General features: G+C 41.4%; 1 protein-coding gene across 2 annotated transcripts in view; it reads left to right on the forward strand.

Moving 5' to 3' along the window:
• The window catches only part of enpp2l (ectonucleotide pyrophosphatase/phosphodiesterase 2-like), a 45,236-nt gene extending 24,405 nt beyond the window's left edge, over positions 1–20,831 (forward strand). For both annotated transcript variants that reach the window (XM_020649484.3, XM_020649485.3), the window contains exons 23-25: positions 2,012–2,144; positions 3,146–3,299; positions 19,592–20,831. In XM_020649484.3, coding sequence (XP_020505140.1) covers positions 2,012–2,144; positions 3,146–3,299; positions 19,592–19,762 — 458 coding nt within the window. In that variant the 3' untranslated portion in view covers positions 19,763–20,831. The remainder of the gene's footprint in view (positions 1–2,011; positions 2,145–3,145; positions 3,300–19,591) is intronic.
• Positions 20,832–22,223: the final 1,392 nt, after the last annotated feature.

Raw genomic sequence — 22,223 nt, forward strand, 5'->3', positions numbered from 1 at the left:
CAGGGTGTGCTGCCTTGTGTAAAAATGTGTCTTACAGACTTGTAAATACCTGTTGTGGCTTTGTTCAGTATTTTTGTGCCATTTCAGGTTGAGTTTGTATGTTGAGTTCCTTGAAGTCTTTTGTTTTGACCAGTTTACATAATAAAACAGATATCATTTTCTTCTACTCTATTGTTGTGATTGTATTTATTACCTGTAATTGTCCTGTACTGGTAATGGTTATAACAATTAGTAATTGTGTGCATTGCCCACTGATTTTAAGTTCTGTCTTCTTATTTATATTTACCAAATAACAAAAACTTTATCAAGGTTTCAAAATTCAAGTGATCACCATTGGGCAGAACAATAACAACAAAGGTAATAATAAAATAGGATAATATAATAAGAAGGAAAAGCTAAAGAGATCAAGATAAAATAGTTATTTATTAGACAAACATTGACTTTCTATACAAATACAATCTTAAACACAAAAGCACATTTGGGCACTTATTTAAACATTCAGCTGCTTGGGGGGGGTCTACACTATCCTGGAGCTTTGTTATGATGGACCTGAGCTCTGATGATGCACAGCTGTAGATACAGGCAGGCAGAAAGTTTAGGAGCAGCTTCTCCCTGTGAAATGTGAGTAAAGGTCAGCTGTGGGTGATGCCTGCTGATCATCAGCACCAGACTCTTTTGTGGGAAGGCCCGTTCATCTTTGAATTTTCTTTGGCCGTAGTTTTGTCTCTTTTAAGGCGTTCACACTCCAGCTCTTTGATTTTTATTGCAGCAATTTCAGGACCTTGGACAATAATATTATTTTGTATTAGAGTGGTTTCATATTTTCAAAACTGTTTAGGTAACAGCAACAATACATTTATATGTTAGACAACTGTTATACTAAATACTTACATCTTGTGTCCATCACGGTTTCGAGCAGGAAGTCTGCGGTTCTGGTGGTTATAATCAGTAGCTGCAAGCAAGGTCAGTGTTCTGTATACAGGTGGGCTGTGACCAATCTGCTTCTCTGCATACATAAGGATGTGCTTTTCTCCAAATTTGAAGTTGTCCTGTTGGGTAGAAAAGGCAGACAGAAAAAAAACCTGCTCTGTTAGTGAGATAAAGATAAAGATAAACTTTATTGATCCCCCATGGGGGAAATATTTTCGTCACAACAGCTCAAGAAACAGGAAACAGGAATATAATTATCAAAAATAAAAAGAAGTTAAAAATCAAACATATGTACATCAGTTAAATAAAGGGAGAAAAAATACAGTAATAAAATAATACAAGGTATGTACACTTCCACTTGTGGAAAGAGTTATTATACTATAAGTCTCTCTCTATATATATACTTCTCACTTCCACTTCATACTGCACCAAATAACATAAAGGTGAGCAGAGTCCTCAGCTTGAAAATCAGCTGGAGACATAGAAAGAGTCAAAATATAAATGCAGTGTGCCATTTCAAATACATTTTATAATGGTCCTAAATAGCATTGACGCATCATGCAGCCATTGTCGATTTGAAAAAAAGTGGAAATGTGTTTGTATGGAAATAATAACAAATACAAGCATTTGCATGACTGGAATGTGATCTGCGAAATATGTATTTGTGTATTTGAGATGTAAGTCAAATTTACCTGGATTACAAGACATCAGCCTCCTCCTCTTCCTCATTCAGTAGCTGAACACCTTTGACATCATTCCCGAATCAAAGGACAAGTACAATATTACATCTAGTTAACGTTACTCCATGAAAACATACCTGTCGCGGTCTGACTGTAAGACTCTGGCAGGGTTGTAGGCTGCATTTGTTGATGGAGATGATACTGATCAACTTTTTAGAAAGCTGGAATAAAGTTGGAAGTCATTATGCTGCTTGACACAACCAGATGCATAGTAACATTAGTTTCAACACATGAGAAACTTTGCATACGCGCTGCTCAGATAATTAGCACATATTAGCAAGTTACATATTGGGACTTTAAAGAGGTTTATCACCATTTTCTTTTTTCCTTTCTGTCTGCAGGACTCTGGAGTTACCTGCAGGGGGCGCTGCTGCGGCGTTATGCAGAGGAACATAACGGCATCAATGTCCTCACTGGACCAATCTTTGATTTCAACTATGATGGCCTCCGAGACACTACAGAGAAAATAAAAGAGTAAGATCTCAACTCTCATAAGATGATACAACATCACATTTTACTATTTGATCAACAACTTTAAACTTGAGCAGGAAGAATTCATGGTTTGTTAAAAAAAAAAAAAAAGAACTTATCAGAAAAATCACTCAAAAGTTTTTTGGTGGTTGATATTTTTTATTGGTGATGATCTCAGGCATGAAGTAAAACAATTAAACCTCATTTTGTAGCTTCTTTCAAAGAACTAAATAACACACATATAAACATTTTCTGTCAAAGTGAGAAACTGTTTTTTTTTTGTTTTTTTTTATTTCAATCAGGAGAGACAAGTGAAATAAGAACATTATTTATTACAATGAATAACATGGAAATGTGACCTGACAGAAATACTTTGGCGCTTGGACTCTATGGGGGGTGACTTGATAAGACCGGATGTACAGTATGATGATTCTGTGAAGATGAGCAGTGATGGGAAGCGGGAGGGGCGTATGAAAACAACAGCATGAAGGAACTAAAGGAAGAGAAAGAATCATAAAGGGGAGTAGAATGATGATAGGCTGACAGTGAGGGAGGAAAGCCATGCCCAAGCTTGAATGAGACAGCTGACGAGACAGCTGACGAGACAGCTGATGACCTGATGATGGCTGAAACATGAGTAAGCATGCAAAAAGTGATGATTGAGAATGACCCGATTGTGAAATCTTCCTGACTGAACTCACGCTAGAGCTTCATTTATAACCCCCCCCCCATCGTTACTTCATTCCTTTCAGTTCTTCTTGTCTTTCTGTATTTGGACATTTTTGGGTTTTCCTGGTGAGTTTTAAGATTTTCTTGTTGTCAAAGCACTTTTAAAACTCCTGAACTATTTTTTTTTTGTCATAACAATTAAACTAAATGATTCTTGCACCATTTTAACAAATCAATGAGCCAAAGTGCTTTACAGGCGACTAAATCACCCTTGTTATTAAAAAGAAAATGCCCAGCTCTTCTTTGAGTATCTCCGCCCTCCCTCCTGTGTCCAGGCACACGACTGACGCCCCGCCCATCCCCACCCACTTCTACACGGTGGTGACGAGCTGCGAGGAGGTGAACCAGACTGTGGAGGAGTGTGACGGCGAGCTCAGCGTCTTTTCATTCCTGCTGCCTCACAGACAAGAAAACAACGAGGCCTGCAACGTGAGTTTAACTTACTCCTGGAGCTGATGTCATTGATTGAATGTGTCTGAATAATGTTGTGTAGGAAGGGTCACGTCAATGACCAGACAAAAAAATTTAACATGTATTCATTCATACTGCCAGCACGGGGCAGTGCTGCTCCAGCTGTAAGTGTTACAGTGACACCAGCAGAGGAGGCAAAGAGACACTGACTGGATCACATTCTGCTTTATATTTAAATTACTCAAACTATCCTATATCCCGTTAACTTATCTAAGAGCCACAGATAGTAGATACAAATAGATCTTAAGCAAGGCATTTCATTTATTTTTCAATTAAAGGTATACTATGTTTACATTCAAGTAGGGCTGGGTGATGAGACCTCAAATTAAATCATGATTAATTGAACATTTAAAGAATTTTTTTTGGGGGGGGGCTTTTTGTGCCTTTAATGGAGAGACAGGACAGTGGATAGAGTTTGAAATCAGGGAGAGAGAGTAGGGAATGACATGCGGGAAAGGCCAGATTTGAACCTGGGCCGCCCACCTGGAAGACTACAGCCACACCCTCCAGAGACACACACAGACAGACAGAGGGGTAGGGGACACAAAGGATACACAGAAACAGGATCACAGCCAGAGCCGTAACATCTAAAGCTGGGATATGTTTTCTAATCACAGAGTTTATATCTGATGAACTATTCTGTGGTAATTTATTGAATATTTCAAACTGAAATCAAAGCATCGCTTGAAATGAAAACGATACATTTTAGTTTTAAAGTTGAAATTAACTTCTCTAAAACAGTAGAAAATAAATAACTTGCATTTCTTGCAGGCAGATTATCTGCAGTGTTTACATTTGACTTATTTTTGTTCGGTGTTGTCTCCCCTAACGACAAAGCAGAGAGACAGTAGCAGAGAGAACTCCCAAGATTCCCAGCCAGCCTCGACTTCATCTTTTGTTATTGTGTTGATTGAGAGCCCCCTGGCGGCGGATTTTATGTACCGTGCGTTTAATGTAAAAGTAAATGAAACTTATTTATGTGGTTCTAAATGTTCTCAATACAACAAAAAGATTAGTTTATGTATAAATATATGCTGAAGCTTATTTGAAGATGTGGCTGTAGGAAGTGATTTGTAAGTGGTGTTGGGTCCTGAATCCAGGCCAGTTGAGAACCACTGATGGTTAGTTTCTGGTCGTCTCTAGTCGTCCGTCTATCGTCGGCCGTCTATCGTCGGCCGTCTATCGTCGGCCATTTTTGTTTCCGTCCTGGTTGGTTATTCTGTTCTGGACCTCCGTGACAGCTCCAGATGTGTTGACTGAAACTCTTGAACACAAACTCCCATCCCCCACAATGTGGCGGGGTCGGCGTGGCAGCGTCCTCAGCTGCAGCTCAGACACCAGAGTCAGTTCATTAGAGCGCCAAGACGGAAGCAGAGGCTTAAACTGTGTGAATCTGTCACTACACATCTCACTGATTGGACCTTTAACCTGCTTCCTTCATACTTGTGTCATTCGAATTATTTGAAGCTTCAGTCTTCAGTCACAGAAAGTATTTTTGTTATATGTTTCCTAAGTGCGTCTTAAAATGTGCAAAAGGAGTTTCAGGTGGAATTTAAACATTGCACATGTTTAGAAACACACTGCTAGACAGAAGAGCCTTCTCAGTGTAAACATGTCAGAATAAGATGGATTTAAGTTACCAGTACATACCAGCAGGCGCTGTGAAAGTGACTCATTTGTTTATGTTTGTTTTCAACAATTCCTGACATTAGTTTGACTTTTTGGGCTTTTCGGGCCTTTATTGTAGAGATAGGACAGTGGAGAGATCAGGGAGAGAGAGAGTGGGGAATGACACATGGGAAAGGAGCCACTGGCCAGATTCAAACCTGGGTGGACCTCCATACATGGGGTGGGCGCACTAACCACTGCCCCACCAGCGCCCCGAGTTTGACTTTTTTTCAGTGCAAACATCTTTTTCTGAAAGGCACATTTAGCGTTGTGAATCTTTGAATACCTCCCCAGCTCTTATGAAATAAAACTAGGGCTTCATGTCAAGTTGTCAGACCTACGGAAGCCGACCGGACATGCGTCAAAACATTTTATAGAACTCTGTTTTCACGTTGTGATGGGCGATTCAGTTGTTTTCTGGAGATCTGAAAAAACAAACTTGTGATGACTGCAGACAGTGGGGAATGTGGTTGTATTGTGTCAGTACACTCAAAGGAGAAATGTCAGAAGGATACAATGAGTTGGCTTCCTTGTCGGGGTGAATCATGAGGTTTTGGTTTTCATAACGGGGAACTCTTTTGTTTCCTTCCTGGCTCAATTTAATTACAAATATACAAGTTTCCTTGTTTCAGTTTCAGAATCTATTTCCCATCAGACTAAAGATCAAGCTGATTGTTGTTAATCCTCAGATCTGGCCACAGTGTGCTTCCTCAGCATGTTTGTGTTTTCACTTTTACTCTGCCAAGAAGAGAAAGCAAAAAGTGACTTTTTTAAGGCTCCCGAGAACAATGAAAGGACACGCATCATAGTGACGTTTGTTGACTTTGACGAGATGCTTGTCCAGGAAACTTTCTCTGAGTCATAAGAAAGAGCCCTTTTTATGACTGGATTAGTCAGAAGTGAGGCAAAGGAGGATTATTATCATATAAGTGACTCACCTGTTCGGTACATGCTCTCTGACATTAACGCCCCAATATGTAACTTTTCAGTTTTGGTGCACTTTAGTGCCAACAGCAGGTCTTTGACTGCAACTGCACTGTCGTAAAACGATTACGCTTCCCATCTGAAACAACGTGCATTTGTTGACAAGCAGAGGGTGAGGAAGCCGGCATAGACGCCGTGAGAAGATAAAGAACCATATCGACTCAAAAGGTACAGTTACGTATATTACCAGATTTGATAAAACCTGGATGTCTGCCGTCCGATGTTTAGTGTGAGTATTCAGTATTAGAGTGGTTTCATATTTTCAAAACTGTTTAGGTAACAGCAACAATACATTTGTATGTTAGACAACTGTTATACTAAATACTTACATCTTGTGTCCATCACGGTTTTGAGCAGGAAGTCTGGTGGTTATAATCAGTAGCTGCAAGCAAGTGGTCAGTGTCAGTGTTCTGTATACAGGTGGGCTGTGACCAAAGTGCTTCTCTGCATACATAAGGATGTGCTTTTGGAAGTTCTCCAAATTTGAAGTTATCCTGTTGGGTAGGGTTACTAGGGAAACTTTGCATACACGCTGCTCAGATAATTAGCAGCCGGAGCTATCGTAACCTGAACCCGGGACAATATGCTGTCTATATTATCATGCTACGGGCTAAACTTCTGCTGACATGAGCTGACTTGGCTTTCAAACACCCGCTAATGTGTCGACAACTTTTTTCGCCGTGCATCAGTCGAAGTCTGCCCAAATAAGTCTATAATGTTAGCATGCGTCGCTAACTCATCATCAGGGGCCAGTAATGTTATTCTGACATTCTGGTCGTTATATGATACAGACTGAATGGGTTTGTGTTGAAACAACTGATAACTATGATGCAAAGAAAAAAGACAACGTTTATAATGAGCATAGTACTCACCAGTTCAACAGCAGCAGTGCCAGCTCGGTATCAAACTTACAGCCCACCGTTCCCCGAAGCTCTCTCCAACGTGTAAAAGCCTCTCCATTATTTACTCAAGTCCGGTCTCTTGTTCGGTCACACTCTCTTTATTCTTTTTTTATTCCTAGCTTCATCCGTCAACGTGCTTTTCCTGCATCAAGCAGTGCAGAGATGGGTTTACTCCTAATATTTACAGTCTCTGCTAACTCCGAGGACTTGTAAACTAGTGCTGTAAAGCAGTACATACCTCTCGCGAGATGAGCGCGAGATAAGCGCGAGCTGCGGTCAGAAAGTTACATGGTGGAGTATTGAGGCAGCGAGCCGCTATGCGGATGTTGGAGAGACAACATTCTCCCTGTTGAACGTGATTACGCTGTTAGACAGACTTACAAATATTTTAAAGTTGAAAAGTTACATATTGAACACAATGACACGCCAAGCAGATGGGAAAGAACTCATCTCCCTCGCCTCACGTCGCCTTTGGTCTTGGCCAAAAAATTGCACTAGAACACATTGTAAAGACTACAGCCGACAGCCAACCACCACGTATGTTCTGCTCATGCGTGAGAGGAAATACCTCTCCATGCCAGCAGGCGGTAGTCAGAATCAGAATCAGAATCAGCTTTATTGGCCAGGTATGCTTAAACACACAAGGAATTGTACTTTTGGTAAACTGTGCTCTCTTTGTACAAATGTATAATATTAAATATGACCGATAACAGTGGTGTTGTCTGCAAACTTCAGGAGTTTCACAGAAGGGTCCCCTGAGGTGCAGTCATTGGTGTAGAGGGAGAAGAGCAGTGGGGAGAGAACACACCCCTGTGGGGCGTCAGTGCTAATGGCCCGGTTGCTGGATGTGATGCTCCCCAGCCACACCTGCTGTCTCCTGTCAGTCAGGAAGTTGGTGATCCACTGACAGGTGGAGGCCGGCACTGTGAGCTGGGTGAGTTTACGGTGCAGGATGTCCGGGATGATGGGCTGTGTCCGAAATCACTCTTTATCCACCATATAGTGGACACGCCATTTTGTAGTACTGTCCGAATTCTGAGTGAGCATGGTCATAACCTATATAGTCCACTCAATGTATCCCACAATGCATTTTGAAAAGTAGTGTATGAGCGATGGTCACTATGCAAGCAATATATACCATCATGCATTGCAGTTCAAAAGATTTTTACGAGCGGAGAGTGGCGTTTGACTCGGCTGCTCTCAAACGGACAAGAGGAGCGACCAGCATGAACACAGAAACTCAATAAAGTTCATATTCAGAGCGTTTTACTGAAATCTATGATCAGTTTTAAGAAAGATTAAGAGATCGTCAACTTTAGTGATGTTAGTTTGTCCTAATGATGATGACAGATGAGAAATCAGAGTCTGTGAGCATAAATAATTTAGTTTTGGTCCGAAAATATGTCTCATTATGTAAAATTCAATATTTTACAAGTATTTATTATTTGTAAATGTTTCGTGAAAATACACTCAGTATTATATGAGTTATCACGGAAATTCATGCTGTTATTTACCGTTGTTATTGATCCTCGGCCGTTGTTAAGCTGCGCGTTTCAGTTGCGCGACAACAATGATGTCACTGTCAGCGGCCGGTGAGTGAGCAAGTAGTGTCCGAAAAGTTTTTTTATTTTGCGGACGGATAAGGAGAAACCGCACTATTGGGTGAAAGCATGGATACTACTGCGGCATGCTCAAGGGGCTTTCCTGAACCTGTGTCGAGAGCTGGAGATAAATGAAACCTCCCAACAGCCAACCAGAGAGATTCCTCACACCGACGCCGATGCAACATGTCGAATCGGACAAAAAAAGGCCGATGGGTAGCGACTGACACACTGCAAAAACTAGGGCGATGGCCGCTCACCGGTGGTCCAGCTAGCACCAACGGTGAGCGATCTCCTTGGTGTGTCAGGGCCTTTACTCCCTCTAAGTGCGGTCTCTGATCATGGTCATCGTTTATTAGTGATAAACGTTGCCATTTTTGGACGTCATCGTCTTTACCTCAGTCCAAAGTCAGCCACTGATCGTTTTTGTAACGAGGGAGATCAGTTTTGGACATTTGCATCCTCTCACTACCTCTTAAGGTGAGATAATGAGTCAGCACAGAACACCGCAGGAGACCCAGAGTGTCTGTCAGCTCCTCACACCTGAGCGTACTCAAAGCCAATCAGTCACACACACAGCTGACTGTCCATTCTCTCTCCTATCTCACAGAGTAGAAAGAGCGAGTAAAATCATCCATAAAAGCTTCTTAAACAGGACGCACATCTTCTTTTAACGCAGTAAACTTTATAAAACCAAAGTGATATGATGTAAAGTTGGTAAAGAATTTAGTTTCTTTTCTACACATTGTTCAAAAACAACAATTTACACTTTATTGTAGCAGCAGGCAGTGCATGCAGTGCGTCCTGGTTCATGCTGGTACCTTTCCCCTACAAGTTAGCGTGACTAAAAGCCACAAACAGTGAGGTTAGACTTAAGTAGGTAAAGTTATGGAATCATTTTGAACTTGTGTGTTGTTGTCCTGGAACCCAGCAGTATCCATAACAATAGAGTCTGCGGACTCCCTCCTTGTTTACAGGACATGAGTCAGCGACAGAAGGGAATCCTCGCTATTTATGAAACGCCCTCACTGCTGCAGGCTGAGGCATGCCACTCAGAAACATCAAGTTCAAATGTGTCTCTCTGGGATGATAGTCAGATTCCTTCTTTGGAAAAAGAGTGGAAGTCAGTGATTCAGTATTATCTAAGAAAATTAGTCACTATTGTTGTTGGCATCAGCTTACTTTAGGAACCGTTTCCCCAAAAGGCAGACGTTTCTTAATGTTTCACTCTCTTACTGATGAGTTTGAAACAGCTTCATTTCTAAAAGGCTAAAGATCGCACCGCTCTCTAAACGTTTGTGTGATCCAAACGTCATCATGCTGCAGTCACACATCTGGTCACCCTGACTCCTTACAAATACACACTCCAGTACAAACAAACAAGTCATGTCCAGTACAGACAAATCCAGTAAAACTCATAGCTGCTATAAAAACAATAACAAATCAACACAACCCTTTCTGCATGGTAGAAGTCTATCAGCAAGCATCCACACCCCCATCTGTTGTTAATCAACAGTAAACCCTTCATCTTCTCAAACTGGAACAGGAGAGGAGCAACACCTCAATGATGGCTCAGTATATCCAATGAAAAGAAGTCAGCAGGAAATATGTGAATAGCTCAACTTTTAACAACCACAGCCCCCCTCTCTTTCTAAAACTACAACATCTTAAACCTCAGAAAACCCGATCCCAGATGCTAACATCTAAAGACAGAACAAATGGATCGCATACATCAACTGGCAAAACATATGCAAGAACAGATTCTGTATGACAAAAAACCATCGCCGTCCTTATTCATGCACGGCCTGCTCCGACCCTACCTTAGGGGCAGGAAGTGTGGACAGGAATGAGGAATAGAAATCCTGCCTGCATATTATCCCATATGTTGTTTTGTAAAGCGTCTCGAGATAACACTTGTTATGAATTGACGCTATACAAATAATGATTGATTGATTGATCAATGACCTGTAATTTAAAAACTCATCTATAGAACACACTACACCACTCACACACTCTACCATATGGGCTTCAGCCAAAACAACCCCTGTCCACACTGTCCAACTCATAACTACCTCCATGCCCTCTGGCCCACACATTGAAACCTTCTGGTCAGAGGTCATGAGCTGTCTGAGATCCTCAGCGTCCCCCTATGCCCCGTTATTGCACTAGGTGACATCTCTTCTCTGCCACTCTCCAAACAGCTCAAACCTTTCTTGTTAATGTCACTTAGAAATGAGAAAAAGTCAAACTATTAAACTGGAAAGACAGAACCAAAATATCCATACTTCACTGGCAGCATCTTGGAGTGTGCGGTCACACTGGCAATGTTGTCATTGCCTATTCATTCCCCCTTTGGCATGCGGTCACACTGCTCCGGGACTAACCGGGTTTGAGCACGGTTACCTCTTGTAATAAAAGAGTCTGCGTCAGCCTTAAATAAATAATATATAAAAATTACACATGGCCGAGTCCGCGTCCACACTTCAGAGAACACAGAGAACATTACAACTACTTTGTGTCTTTACTTTGTCACGCCAGTCAGATACAGACAGAACTCGCCGTAATGAAGGCTGTCCATGTTATGTACTGTACCGTACGGTTTGCCAGTGTGACTGTGCGTTAAATTTTTTTTATGGCTTCCTTTGAAAATATCTGGCCCCTCTTTTTGCAATAACTTCAACGTTGATTCTTCCTGTACTCCTCATTATATAAAGTTCTTCTTTCATCTCTCCAATTTAACCATCTTTATAATAATTTTGTCCTCTACTGTTGTTTTTTCATTTTATCAATTTGAATTTGTTTTATTATTTATAAACATTTTTCTTTTCTGGTTTGTTACTAAAGCTACAGCGAAACTTAATCTGCAGTTCTTCAGTATGACCTCGCCATTTTCTCCTGGACTTGGTCCTCCGTGTCTGTTTGGTTTTGTCCCGTTTGTCCCGTTTGTCCCGTTTGTCCCGTTTATCCCGTCCGTCTGGTTCCCTCCTTCAGTCATGTTCGTCCCATCGCTTGGATCACACCTTTCCTGTTTGGCTTGTCTTTTAAACGTCTTTACAAATAGCTGTGTATTGTGTATTCTTACAAAGTCTTACTCACAGGTTGGCGTGATAATTCAGGATTAAGTGAGCACGCAGGCAGCAGGTTTTAAGGAGTGATGCGTCTGCGTGACCAGCGTTTGCATCTCTTCAGGCGTGTAGACGGAGCACTGAGGGAATGCTACTTTCAAAATCATGCTAGTTTTGGAAAATGACCAACCCTGTCTTTAAGCTGAAATAAGGATCATCAGAAGTCAAAGAGAAGGACTTGAATCTGAACAGGTTGATTGATTTAGTAAAAGTTTTTTATTTAATAAATTAATAACCATTACACATGAGTAATATGCATTAATGTGACTTCATAATACAAAGTATATCAGGTCAAATTGAACATTTTCCTTGCCTTTAAAAGATTTTTGAGGCCGCATCCACACGAGCCAATCTGTATCGGGGCCCAAGTACATTTGACCCTTAAGTCCAGATCCTCAGCCCTGGCACGCTTTGAAGAGGTGTGCTTCGGCACGCTACAGTTCATGCAGGAGCACAATCACGGGTACATGGCGTGGACAGTCTTCATTACGGTGAAAACCCGGATTGTTCTGTCTGTATCTGACTGAGTGTGAGTGTGAGTGCGCCCTGATAATGAACAGTTAGGTGGACTTCTATTTTTGCCGGATCAATTTAGCACAGAAAAGAACAAGCGGGACGGGAAGTCTGGTGGGTGTTGACGGACAAGGGAGCACGGAGCTGAAACGGACCAGAGCGGACACGCAATGCACACGTATCTGGTGGAAGTTCGGGGTCAGTGTGGGACGCTCTTTGATTATGGTTGTACTGCATTGATTCGGGTTTAAGTCATATAAACTTGGAGGATGTGGAAGCATTACACATCAAACATGAGGACTCACTTTTAAGTTAACAGCTGTTTGCCCGCTGTAGGTCCCCTTACATCCCAAGATGATCTCCCAGAGCGATTAAGTGTTTCTTTAGCAATCATTCCTTCTGAGCTCGAAGTCTGGCCCAGGTTTACAACTACCTGAGGAGCCTTAAAGCAGCCCAAACAAAAAGCTGTTGTTGTAAATGTAAGTTCCCTGCAGGGCTTTCCCGTGTTTCTCCTCTGAGCTGGAAGCTGCAGAAATCCAAGAACCCAAGAAGGAGAAAGGTTTACCTTCGGTCACAGAGAGTCACGACATCAGATTAAACTACTATTAAACGATTAACAGAGGGTCAGAAGAATTCAGCTCTTAGAGTTAACTTCAGCTTCACACTTTTAAACCGATCAAGAATGAATGTCCAAATTATTTGAATCAAACACTCTGATAAACTCGCATCTCTCTGGGAAACACAACAAAGATCCCGTATTCTTTGAGAGAGCTGCTGTGAGCGTCTTTAAACCCTGACCGTCTTTGAACCCTGACTCAGACTGCAGGATTATTCTGGTTGAATTCAGGTTTAATTCCAGACAATCACCTTTGTTGTTCCAGACTTGAGGCTGCTCGGAACTGATTATCTTACCAGATTGATTTAAATACATCATGAAAGGGTCTGGAGGAAGTGGTGTCTGATTGCGATAACCAGTAATGAGACAGTTATGTGTGGACAGTTGCCAGTTACCGGCAGCGAGACACAACCCGTAACTGTAATGCACCTGATTACAGGATCCATGTTGACATTTCTTCACCCAAACTTATTTTCTCTAATGTTTCCTCTCTACACAAAGAATTAGAATCTCACATTTAACTGCCGGCTCTGTTGTTTACATGAGGTCACGTTAGCTGTTGCGTTTTAAATCTTTTTATGCAGCATCAATATTTATAATATGAACGTCTGCTGTTTCAGACTCTGAAAGGAAAACAGCTGTTCCCTGCTGTCACTTACCGAGCAGCTGCAGCTCAGCTGGAAAAGACTCCATTAGATTCAGATGTTAGCTTGTATCTTTAGTGGTGTCATCGTTGTCTCTCGTGTTTAGCAGCTTTAGCGGCTGCAGGAAGTTGTCTAACCCGAGTTAAGTCTCAGGTTTGATACAAAGAAATCAATAAGTCACCATGCTCACTGTGTAAGTTTAGGCCAGCACAGAGTCGTGACTTGACCAACAGATGTGACTCCACGGTGGTACCCGACCAATTATCACGGCCCAGGCGGGGCAAGACGACACATTTGAAGAAGAATGGAAACAAAATAAGAAAGAGTTGTTTCCAGAGCTCGGCTAACCTTTGCATCTTTCATCATTCTTCTTTTGTGACTTTTGCACCTGCATTCAACTGCTCTGTGCTCCCATTGGTCGATGGCACTGATGTGAACAATCAAAAAAAACACAACAACATGCTCGACTTTCTGTCGGGAGGCGTCCCAGATGTGGCCTTGATCGCCGTTCACTGTGACACACTACACGAAAAGAAACGATTGATGTGAAGCCCTCGTCTGAAGACGGGTATGGCTGCAGCCCTGGCACTCTCTCGTCTCATGTGCTGTGCCCCACTCCTCCAGAAATTTACAATGGCAAGTGCGCTGGGTCAAGAAGCAGTTTCCGAACTCCCACATTGATTGAAAAAATACCACCGTGCCAAAAGAAGACAAGATCATGTGTGAGTGCAAATACGGCACACAAGAGTGCCGGAATTGTTTTTTTTTTATTTAGTCTTGAATGTATATGCATAAGCACCTAGTATGTTTGTAATATATCACATGTAACAATTCAATTGCATGATTTCCGGAGCTTTATTTTGAAAATTAGAAGCTCAAGGGGCGCAGCTTCAGACCACCAGACGAGAGCATCCAGGGCTGCAGACATATACTCTTGCTGGTCTGCCCCATCGGGCTATCATCATTGTCTTAACGTATTGACTGACCTCCATAAATACATGAGCTGTTCCTTTTGATCTCCTATCACAGAAATGACCTATGACTTCCAGACAGTGAAGTGGTGGATGCAGGAGGTGCAGGACTTTTGACCCAGTCTATGTGTATCTTTATCGAGACAACCTCCAGGGAATGACAGCAATTCATTTTCATGTTGATGTTCGTTTCCAGGAGTTGTGTGGAGTTTCCTGCTCTGTGTTCCTGCTTAATGGAGATAAAACTGGTTTACGAGGAGCAGGAGGAGACGTGATGGATGCCAGACCATTTACTTCCAATATTATTGTAAAATATTTCTCAGTATTTGGATTCATGGCGGACTGTTTGATGCTGCTGCTGTGTAAGCGGTTTAATAGCATCAGTATTTACACAGAATTGGAAAGGCTTCTAGGAACTTCATATATATTTATTTAATTTCCAAAAGAATTCAAGGAAAACATGACACGTAACAGACCTCAGCACTTTGCTGCACATGAAAGAATGATGAACAGTGCAGTCTAGATTTCCTGGGAAGCTTCATTCATATGCTTTACAAAACACTCAGGATAAAAAAAACAGTTACAAATAGAATTACTAGGAACTAATAAATCACAGCAGCACATGAAATACCAATCAATCATTTGGAGGGGAAGGTAGTAGTCAAAGAGCTTTGCAGTAGTCTGAACACAAGGACACAAAGGCGTGACTGAGCCGTACTGGGTCAGGAAAGACGGGGTTGATGTTTCTTTGGTGGTGAACGGGATTCAGTATGATTATTGATCTGAGGAGTGAAGTTAAGTTGTGAATCAAATGTAATACCTTTCTTTTTTTTTAAAGATGTATTTTTGGGCTTTTTGTGCCTTTAATTGAGAGATAGGACAGTGGACAGAGTTGGAAATCAGGGAGAGAGAGAGTGGGGAATGACATGCAGGAAAGGAGCCACAGGCTGGATTCGAACCTGGGCCACCCGCCTTGAGGACCACAGCCTCCATACATGGGGCGCGCGCACTAACCACTGCGCCACCAGCGCCCCGTAATACCTTTTTTTGTACCTATGGGTTTCATACCTAGTGGACTAAAGAAGGCCTTTAATTGGCTTGCTATGACCTCTGACCTCCCTGTATTCAACTGCAGAACATAAATGTGGCTATTCACTCCTTTAAACTGTTCAAGAGGCTGATGTTATCTGACCTAAAGGGCAGGTATATCCCTGTATCATCAGTGATTGTTAGGTTAACTTTTGGGCCTTTTTGTCATGATTAGTTGGACAGCTGGAGAGAGACAGGAAATGGCGGGAGGTTAGGGGGGGCGGGGAAGTTTGGAAACTGGGCCTGTCTTCTGTGGAAGTAATGTACAGAAAATTGTTATCTAAATGTATTTCGAAGGAAAGCCAGTGATGCAACTGACTAAGAAGAAACCTTATTTTTAGACTCTGTTGTTGTGGTTAAGATGTAATAGAGGGTAATTTCATGTATCACTTTCTCTTGTGTCACTTAAATCACTTCTATTCCATTTAAAGATATTTTGGGGCTTTTAAGCCTTTATTTGATAGGACAGCGGAGAGAGCGGGGAATGACATACGGGGAAGGATCAGCACTTTCCTGCGCCGTTCACTTTGCCATATTATTTTCGAGTTGGTTTAAATTATCACTTTTTAGCTCGGCAAGTTTGAAAACGAAAAGCCTAAGACCTTTTCGTTTTCATTTGAATTACGTCATACAGTATGCATACATAGAGAGTAAAAGTATAATGCAAATTGGATGACTGAATATTAATTTTAAATATAGGTCAAATAAAGCACCTATATTCTGAAAATTGAAACGTGTTTCTGTTACAGTATTTTCATTTTGAAATTAGCTTTTTCATTTGAATTATGATACAAATTTAGCGGGGCATTTTTTAAAATGAAAATGCAAATGTAATTTTCTTCATTTTAATTTAGTCAAAGAGTGTGCATTTTTGAAGTTGGAAACTAAAATTCAAATTAGATAAATGAGTCATCAATTTATTTTTGAGTGAAATAATTCACCCATATTCTGAAAATTAAAAAGCATTTCTGTTAATGGATTTTAATTTTCAAATTAGCTTTATCATTTGAATTCTGATCACTAATCACTTCCATACATCGGCGCCCCTTGCAGTCACTTTTTATTGAACTTGTGACAGTACATTACCCACTAAGAACCGTGATCTTTGCTCTTGCTGCTGAGTGAACTGTACAAACTGTCTTCAACTTATTGGACCTTAATTATTCATTGTGTGGCATTCGCTCAGTCCCTTTTTTATATCTACATGCTGATTCCTGTTTGGTGCATAGCTCTTAATTTAACATCAATCTTCCTTCTCACCTTCCTCTGTGGTCATTAGCTTTGGGTAGTGGGTAGAAAGAATGACATGGCAGATACAAGTGGCTGAAATGAGGGAATAATTAGTGACAGGTATCCAAAGCACAAGAAGTTTACTGATACTGAAAAGCCGATCTACCACGGTGTAGGCGGAAATAATCTGGCAGCTTGGGAGAGTTAAACCAGGGTATAAATGCCGCAACCGGTGATTACAGATGATGAACAAGTGAGTGATTGCAGAGCGCTCCAGCAGCCAATAAGCCTCACCCAGAGCTCTCTGGAAGGATTATATATCCCGCCTGGCCTGGGAATACCTTGGAGTTCCTCAGGAGGAGCTGGAAAACGTTTCTGGGAACGTCTGAATCAAAGTTTAAAACACTGTTATTATGGTATTATAAAAGTGTTTGTTTTGTGTTTGCGTGTTGATCCTGAAAATTCTTTCCTCAGGACTCAAGTTTTAATGTCATCTTTTAGAACCAGCCATCTTTCCAGCTCTTCTGATGCAGTTTGCTGTGTCTCACAGTTTGTGCTGCCAGCTGTGGTCTGGAAACATTTTCACTTGGATGTATTCCCTTTTATCTACCATCACAACTCATCAATCTAAATTTAAAGCATGATACAATGAGGATTTTGTTACTCAGTATGTGAACTGTTGGAAAATGTGCTTCAGTGCTTTCTGGCAGAGACCGACATCAGTAGAATAATACCAGCTTTACCGACTCCAATAAAGTTGTTCTGTAAACCAAAGTTGCAACTGAGCCGTTGTGAAGTTGTGTCAGGAAACTCTGCTCTGCTTCCAGAGGATGAGCAATGAAAGAACAGCAGAATTCCTGTATAAACTTACCTCACATTAACATACAACATATCTTCATATAAACAGGGTGTTGTACTGAACCTGCCTGTGAGTGCTGAATTGGCTTTGACTATAACATACTTATGTTATTATTATTTATTAAAACCATAAGAGACTTGACGTGGACTTGGATCCTAAAGACTTGAGACTTGACTTGGACTGGAGTCCTTAAGATTTGAGGTGGACTTGTGTCCTAAAGACTTGAGACTTGACATGGACTTGAGGCTTGACTTGGACTTGAGACTTGACATGGACTTGAGACTTAATTTGGACTTGAGTCTTAAAGATTTGAGACTTGAAGTGGACTTGTGCCCCAAAGACTTGAGACTTGAGTCCTAAAGACTTGAGACTTGACCTGGACTTGAGTCCTAAAGACTTGGACTTGACTTGGACTTGCATGAAGTGACTCGGGTCCGTCTCTGTGATCTCATGATCTGCGACTCCCCAGCTATTTCCTGTCTGCAGGTATCTGATGGCTGATGGTTACCCCGGGGGAAGAGAGAGCTACAAATTAATAGAGAGTAAAGGTTAAACCCTCACAGGGAACATGACGCATAAAGGTTTTCCCATGAATGACGAACATGGGAAACACTCCTGAAGGCAATAATGTGTTTGCACATGATGTTCCTTTTCCTTCCCGAGGTCTTTCCTTGTTCATACTGTAAGTTGTTTCCTGTGCCAAAAGACTCGCTTGAAGGTGACACACCTTTAGTGTGAGGAATTCTGGTATTCCCAAACCTTTTTTTCTTTTTAATTATGTGTTGGATAAATTTGTTGTATTGTTACGAGAAACGACTGCCACATGGCTCTCTTTAAAACCACTAAACTACAGAAAGAAGCCTGTCAGAGGTTGTCTTCACTGGTCTTGATTTAAAATCTGGAGTCTGCCCAGTCTGAGACCGAGACCAGACAGGGTAAAAGTAGTGATTTAATATTAAGTCGGGGAAGGGGTTTCCTTATCCCAGTGCATGGACTCACAGGTACACAAAGAGCCAACACAGAGAGACAATGCATGGAAGCTCGTTGTGGACGCCATGCCCAACAGGTCAGTACTATATTGAGAATGTGTTGTATCCTTATCACTAACTGAACACATGATGGTTTGGTGATATGATGCATATAGTATGTGAAACTGTAACTGCACGGCTTCGTCCTGTGGCTATACTAACGTAACGATACAAATCCAAAAGTTTCCACTGTTTAAACACTAGATTCTGAAGTTAACAGGACACCAGTGCAAAGACGTGAGGACGGGTGTGGCGAGATCTTTCAGGAGAACAGCTTGGCAGTGGCGTTTCTGACCACTTGTAGGCGGTTGGAGGATGTGATCTGAAGCTCAGAGATCTGGATCCAGCTGGTCTGGGCTCAGCTTTGTTTCTTGGATGGTGAAAAAAAGAGCGGATCAAACACAACATGAGAGTTTTTGCTCAGTTTATTCCATTACATTCCAGTAATTACTGTCTTTCTCTGTGAGTAGGGTGTGGAGTGCTGATGATGTGTAGAGCAAGGGATAGTTTTGAGGTTAGTTTTCATTGAGAAGGGCCAATCTTGCCCTTAATGTCTGCATGCATGATGGCTTAATTAAAATGGTGTCAAAAGCACCGGAGCCCAGTGTTTACTGTTCACAGTTACAGTAGTATTTAACCCTTTGTGTGCTTTGTGAATTCAGTGGTTTGTTTTTGTCTGGTCTGCAGAGGTGCAACAGGTGCAAAAGCCGCAAAATCATTTTGTGAGTCACGCCCAATATTTATTTTGTTGAACTGTGCAACTTCTCTGTATTCCTATGTATGCAGCCCACGGAATCACATTTAATCCCCATCCCCATTTACTTTGCTTCATCTGTGCTCCTGAAAAAACTTACTGTGTTCTGCAGAAAAAGGTACTGGTTGCATAATATTTAATGTCAACAGCGTGTAAGCTGAATGGCATTGTGCAAGCTTGCAGATAAACAGACCCAATGAATACATGTTTTTTTCTGACTGACTCATCCCCCCCCCCCCCCCCCCCCCCCCCCCCAATTCCTGCAGAGTGCCGAGGACGAGTCGCAGTGGGTGGAGGACCTGCTGAAGCTCCACACCGCCCGGGTCCGAGACGTGGAGATCCTGACCGGCCTGGACCTCTATCGCTCCACAAACCTCACCTACATCAGCACCCTGAGCCTGAAAACCCGGCTGCACACCTTCGAGAGTGACGACTAATCACACAGACAGATAAACACACACAAATATACAGGATGTAGCTCTTTTTGTAGAAGTTTTGCATTTTCACTGCATGCTCACTGGGCAGCCGGCACACGAAGAACGGAAACCGTGGAGTTGAAAAGGGAACACACATTTTTGAAAAATTGAAAAGATTTAAATGATGGTTTGGCAAGTTGTAGTTTGGGAGATTAAAACAGGAAAACTATGCAACAAATAATAGAGAAATAAGCTAGCACAGGAACGATGCAGGACTGGACTTTATCAACACTGCAACATAACAGTATATCCTCATGCACATAACACCATATACTTGTTTGACCTCTTTGACGGTGTAGACTCTGTTTTCATTATTAACACATTCCTCTGATGTCATGATCATTGTGGGAAGCTCAAATACTGTGAAAATGTAATTTTACTGATTACTTCCTCTGATTCCTGACACCAGTACACGCTTTCTACCACTCACTGGCTGTAACTGCAGTGACTCCTGCATACTGTTAAGTCATGTGCACACCAACTATACATTATATCTCTGGTATCTTAACAATCAGGAAGCAGAAAAGCCGTTTAAATGATTGAGATTCGTCCTTTGAATAGGATTTGAAACCTGAATTATAGATTGTTGACATTGTTACAGCATTTGATCCTCCCACACTTAGCTTGATTTTAGAGGAGAGCGGTCTACGTTGGCTGCTACATTAATCTGATGCTTTATGAAATGGAGTTTAACCCAATGTCTGCCTGAACACATGGAAAAAACAAGAATCAAGAATGTGAAAGACAGCAGTCCAACGTAACCTCTTTGCAGCTTTGGGCTAAAATGTGCAAATTTGCTGGTTTGGTTCTGTGATGATTACTTTGAGCTTTTTGAGGAAATACACTTATTCTTTGTCTTGCAGATATTTAGATGAGAAGATTGATGCTATAACGTCAACTAGCAGTTAGCTAAGCTTAACTTAAAGGGGGGAAACAGTGAGTCTAACTATGTTGAAAGGTAAAAATGTGCCAACAGGAACCTTTTAATGTCTCTTATTAAAATGTCATATCTCTCCAAGTTACAGTATTATCCAGAGTGTGAATCTCTTCATTGAAAACTACATGAATGATACACAAATACATCAAGCAGACAGACCCACAAACAAAGAAATGCAAACTAGGAGCCATAAATATTGTAACAAAAGCCTGTTCAGGAATCCTGAAGAAATGTTTTCCATGCAAGAGAAGGACTTCTTTCGGTAACCAACATGTGTTTTAATAACAGAAATATTGACTAATGATGTGGTGACTGTTCGGCCTGAAATGGGCCAGAATGTTTGGACAGCTGGACAGAGGAAAGTACAGAACAACATTAATCCTCACTGCGCTAATAACATGTAAATCAAGCTGTATGGTTTAGGTTAAATCAACTAAGGGGGACAGAGAACAGCTCATTCCTTTTTTTTCAGCTGCTGGACAAATTGTTCATTTCTGCTTTGGAAAAACAAACCGTTAAAAGACCAACGATAAGGAACATGGGTTAGGGTATAAGTTCATTTCCCAAAACTGTTGGGAACACACTCTTTTCCTTCCCTCTGTCACTGCTGATCATCTTGGTGTATATTTTTATAGAAGTTTTCATATTTATTACATAGCATCATATTAATAACAGCACCTAGTGTCACAGTATTAATCTAGTGTCCCCTCCTGGAAGTAGATCAGTGATGCAGTGATCGTTCTTCAGGAGGTGACGAAACTGATGCTGCCTTAAAGGAAATGATTAAAAACCGGGTTCCTCTTTTTAAACTTCTAACTCAACAGAAGTGTTAAGTGATGTAGTCGTCTTTTGAATCCATCGCCTGTACACATAAAGGACGTATCACCTGTGATATCACTCATTAGTTTCTCGTCTGCCTAAATAAAGCCTTGATTTCTGCAGTGGCCGGCACCATTTTTCTTGGTTCTCCTGAGCCAGAAGTGACCATATTTGGAGTAGAGGGTGGAGAGGAGCGAAAGGTAAGCAAACGGCAAGATATCAAAACAAAACAGTCTCCTGTCTGATTCATGGACTGGGGAATAAACTGGTTTAGCTTTGTGTTTCCCACAGAGTGAGAACATCTGTTCATCTATCGGAATAAAGTCTTTCAAAACGGTGCGTTTAGTTACCTTAAACGCAGTTTGCATGTACGACAGGCCAAAAACGCTACATTTTGAAAAATGCCTGACTACATGTGGACGAGGCCTCAATATCATCGTCTTCTCTTCATTTTGTTACCAAAGTCACCTCTTGTCATTATCAACCTTCCTGCATTCCCTCGTTTTATCAGAACGCAGACAAAGCATTCAGAACCTGTTTGTTTGTGTGTTTATTTTTATAACATAGCTAGCGATCAAGATAATCAGTAAAACAAGATCTGAGAGCTTGCCAAACTGTACGCTATGTATTTTTTCCTCCTGTAGTCCAATAAAAAGTGTAGCGAAA

The sequence above is a fragment of the Labrus bergylta genome, chromosome 19 (assembly GCF_963930695.1).
Source record: "Labrus bergylta chromosome 19, fLabBer1.1, whole genome shotgun sequence".
Classification (NCBI taxonomy): domain Eukaryota; kingdom Metazoa; phylum Chordata; class Actinopteri; order Labriformes; family Labridae; genus Labrus; species Labrus bergylta.